Source organism: Alosa pseudoharengus, unplaced genomic scaffold, assembly GCF_046254945.1.
Source record: "Alosa pseudoharengus isolate Yale_2024_CS ecotype anadromous, Long Island Sound unplaced genomic scaffold, YU_APseudo_1.1 YU_APseudo_1.1_scf_8, whole genome shotgun sequence".
Lineage (NCBI taxonomy): Eukaryota > Metazoa > Chordata > Actinopteri > Clupeiformes > Clupeidae > Alosa > Alosa pseudoharengus.
The window spans coordinates 31002980-31006161 of NW_027468870.1; the positions used below are offsets into that span (position 1 = coordinate 31002980).

General features: G+C 38.4%; 1 protein-coding gene across 1 annotated transcript; it reads right to left on the bottom strand.

The window, feature by feature from the left end:
* Positions 1-762: 762 nt before the first annotated feature.
* LOC143112164 (trace amine-associated receptor 13c-like) lies at positions 763-1767 on the bottom strand. The gene has a single exon (XM_076274414.1). It carries the CDS (start codon positions 1765-1767, stop codon positions 763-765), a length of 1005 nt encoding a protein of 334 aa, XP_076130529.1.
* Between the last annotated feature and the right edge of the window lie 1415 nt (positions 1768-3182).

Below are 3182 nucleotides of genomic sequence, written 5' to 3' on the forward strand. Positions count from 1 at the left end.
GTTCGCGTCTGTGGGACCCGTTTTCAATGTTTGCTAAAAGAAAACATATGCTATTTATTATTTCTTCTAACTCAGACTCACTTGCCGTGGCTCATTTTCTGTGAAGAACATAAACAATAACTTATTTTCAATGACTGCACACAGTACACCCCCCTACACATAACTATTACATATGAGGAGTTCGGGTCTACTGGACCCGAGTGTAATAACTGTAGGTGCTATGTACCTTAACTGTGTCCTCCTCCTAACTGGGCCTGCTGTGTGTGTGTGTGTCTTTGTGTGTGTGTCTGTGCATCTCTGTGTGTCTGGGCATCTGTATGTGTGCGTATCTGAGTGTAAGTGTCTGTGTGCGGGAATGTTTTTTTCTGCACCTGCTATTCCCACACAAAGTTACAAAATTGTTACATTTCAAGCACTTTCACCTGATTAAGTTCTAAGAAATAAGCACCAATAATGATCAAAAATCTTGTTTTTGTTTTTTACCATTTTTATAATTGAATTTCCTTGTTTTCTCACGAAAAAAACCTGAAAATGATCATACACATGATCTCACAGGGGTAAATGACAAATATAAAATAAATGGTGTCTATATCATTGGTAATTGAGCTAAAGTAAACACCTGTTAAGTAGTTTTTCATAAATTGTTATGGTTGTGTTGATTTAAAAGCCTAATAATGTGGTGGGTCCAACAGACCCGGGAACATTGGCTGTGTAACAAAAATATGAACACCTTACAAGGGTTAAACAATTGTGTCAATTCAGCTATTTCACATCAGAATTTACATTGAAGTAAGAGGAACTTGGATGAAGTATTGCAAGGGTGATGATATGCTTGGTTGAGACTTTAAACCATGGGTAAAATAGAGCATATATTATTGGGTTTATGCAGGAGTTGAGATACATAATCCATATAAGACAGGTCCATATATAAGATAATGAGTCAGTGTCGTATGCAAAAATGCCTAAATTATATGGCATATAGCAGAGCAAATAAACTGTAACGAGTATCCCTATTGTTTTTGCAGCTTTACGGCTGGATTTCTTACTTCTTATTGTGTCCTTGTTACCAGCCCTTTCTCTTTCTGTAACAGAGTTAATCACCTTTGTATGATACTTAGCTGTACAGAATATTTTCATGTTTAAAATTATAACCGTGGAACAAGGCACAATGAATGACACAAAAACATCACCAACAATCCATGAGAAACTGATTGTTGTGAACAGACACTCTCCGTGACATGTCCTGTGAGGCTCCATTTCAGTTAGGTGGTCATAAAGAAAGAAGAACATATAAAGTAGACTAATCCACCAGCCTAGAACAACAATTATAACTACTTTGTTGTGTGTGACCTTCAATGAGTACCTTAAAGGATCACTGATGGCAATGAAACGATCAATGGAAATTAAGACAAGGCTGCAGAGAGATCCTGAATGAGCCACTGAAAAAATGAAAGGGAATATGTTACACAGTGTGTCCCCAAAATACCAGCATGTTTCAATTAAACGCGACCCTTCCACAGGCATGACAGTGAGTCCGATAAATAAATCTGCCACAGCAAGAGAGAGGATGAGCAGGTTGGTTGGAGTGTGAAGCTGCTTGAAGTGAGAAATCGAGATGATCACCAGCAAGTTTAGAAACACGGTAGACACAGATATTGATGACAAAAATATGTACATGATGATGTATAGTGCCTTTGGCCTGGCAAACTTTGTACATGAAGAGTTCAGGGCTGGATAACAGCGATCAGCTCTCCAGGGGTCTTCCATTACTGTGACTGGTTGTCCTGACGATAATATTGTCCCAGCTTGGCAGCACACCCAACTTTTCTACTGACTACTCCAGATACTCACCTTGTATTTATATGTTGGTTAAACAATGGCAGCTGTGAAAAACAGATCCTCATGTGGATTGCTATCTATTAATAACAAAGTCTGGCCCACCCATAATGATCAAACGTATAATGGGATGTCATTGAAGTTCCTGTGGGTGCAATGGCCAAATACTTTAGTCCATATAGTGCACATAATACTAATATGTAAGGTTTTGTATTGCATGTGAGTATTTACTTTCATACCAACTTCCTAGTTTGGCATTATTGAGATATGTTGAGCATACCAAGGATGTCCCGAACACCCAATTACCCATTTTTCTATCCAACATTACATTACACAAATACAACAGGATACAACTCCAAATTAAATCTTAAATATGCATTTATTTGACTTGCAAAAAAAAGATGATTAGAAAATTGAATCCAATTTTCCAATTTCAATAGAAAATTGGAGTGGACCTCTTGACTGCCTCTTCTCTTTTTCAGATACAGAATAGAGGAGTTCATAATAGATCATATATACCAACTTCCTGAATTGTTGGTCAACGACACCAAAACACCGGGGCACATGAAACTTGGTGGGTATGTAGCCCCACTAGACAGGAAATAAGCGTTTGGCGCGCAAGCAACTGGAATCCATGCATTTCCACGGAATTATTTTTGTAATCAGATCCCTTATCATACCTGTTCATTCGTACTCGTCGCTCGACTTAAAACTTCCCGAAGGTACTGTCTGTATAAATCGTCTTGTAAATAAACTACCAGTGCTTTTTCAAAGTTCTCAATGTCTCCTTTTAAATGTCAGGGCCCTCGGAAGTCTACCAACGGAGTGTGGAGCTACTTTGAGCCTCGTAAATGGTGTAAAACAGTGATTTCTTTGCATGACTAGGCCAATGCCCGAGGCACCCCCTTTGAAAACCTGTTGGTAGCATCGGCTAACTAGCGCCATGATATCGGAGTGCAGGGGGACAAGCCGAGATGAGCTATGAGACAAAAGTTCACACTCGGTATCATGTTTCAACACAATTTAGGTCAATATCACACCGAACTTCTCCTTTAATACTGAATTGATGTGCTTTAATGCTGACTCATTAAATGTATGCCAACAATGGTTTATTATATTTTTTCTCACCTGCTTTGGTACATTTCTCAGATCAGAATTGAAATTCTCAACCTGTTCAATGTTCACATCATTCTGTCACTTGTGCACATCAAATAAGCAGTTTCTCATTTCTTTGAACAAGTTGCAAATGCCCCCCTACAACATTTAGGCATTATAAGTCATAGTTCATAGTCATAGTTCATAGCATAAGTCTTTACATGTAAAATGGTTGAACACGCTGTCATAAT

Coding starts and splice junctions, on each gene's coding strand:
- LOC143112164 (XM_076274414.1), bottom strand. CDS start 1,767: ATGGAAGACCCCTGGAGAGCTGATCGCTGTTATCCAGCCCTGAACTCT.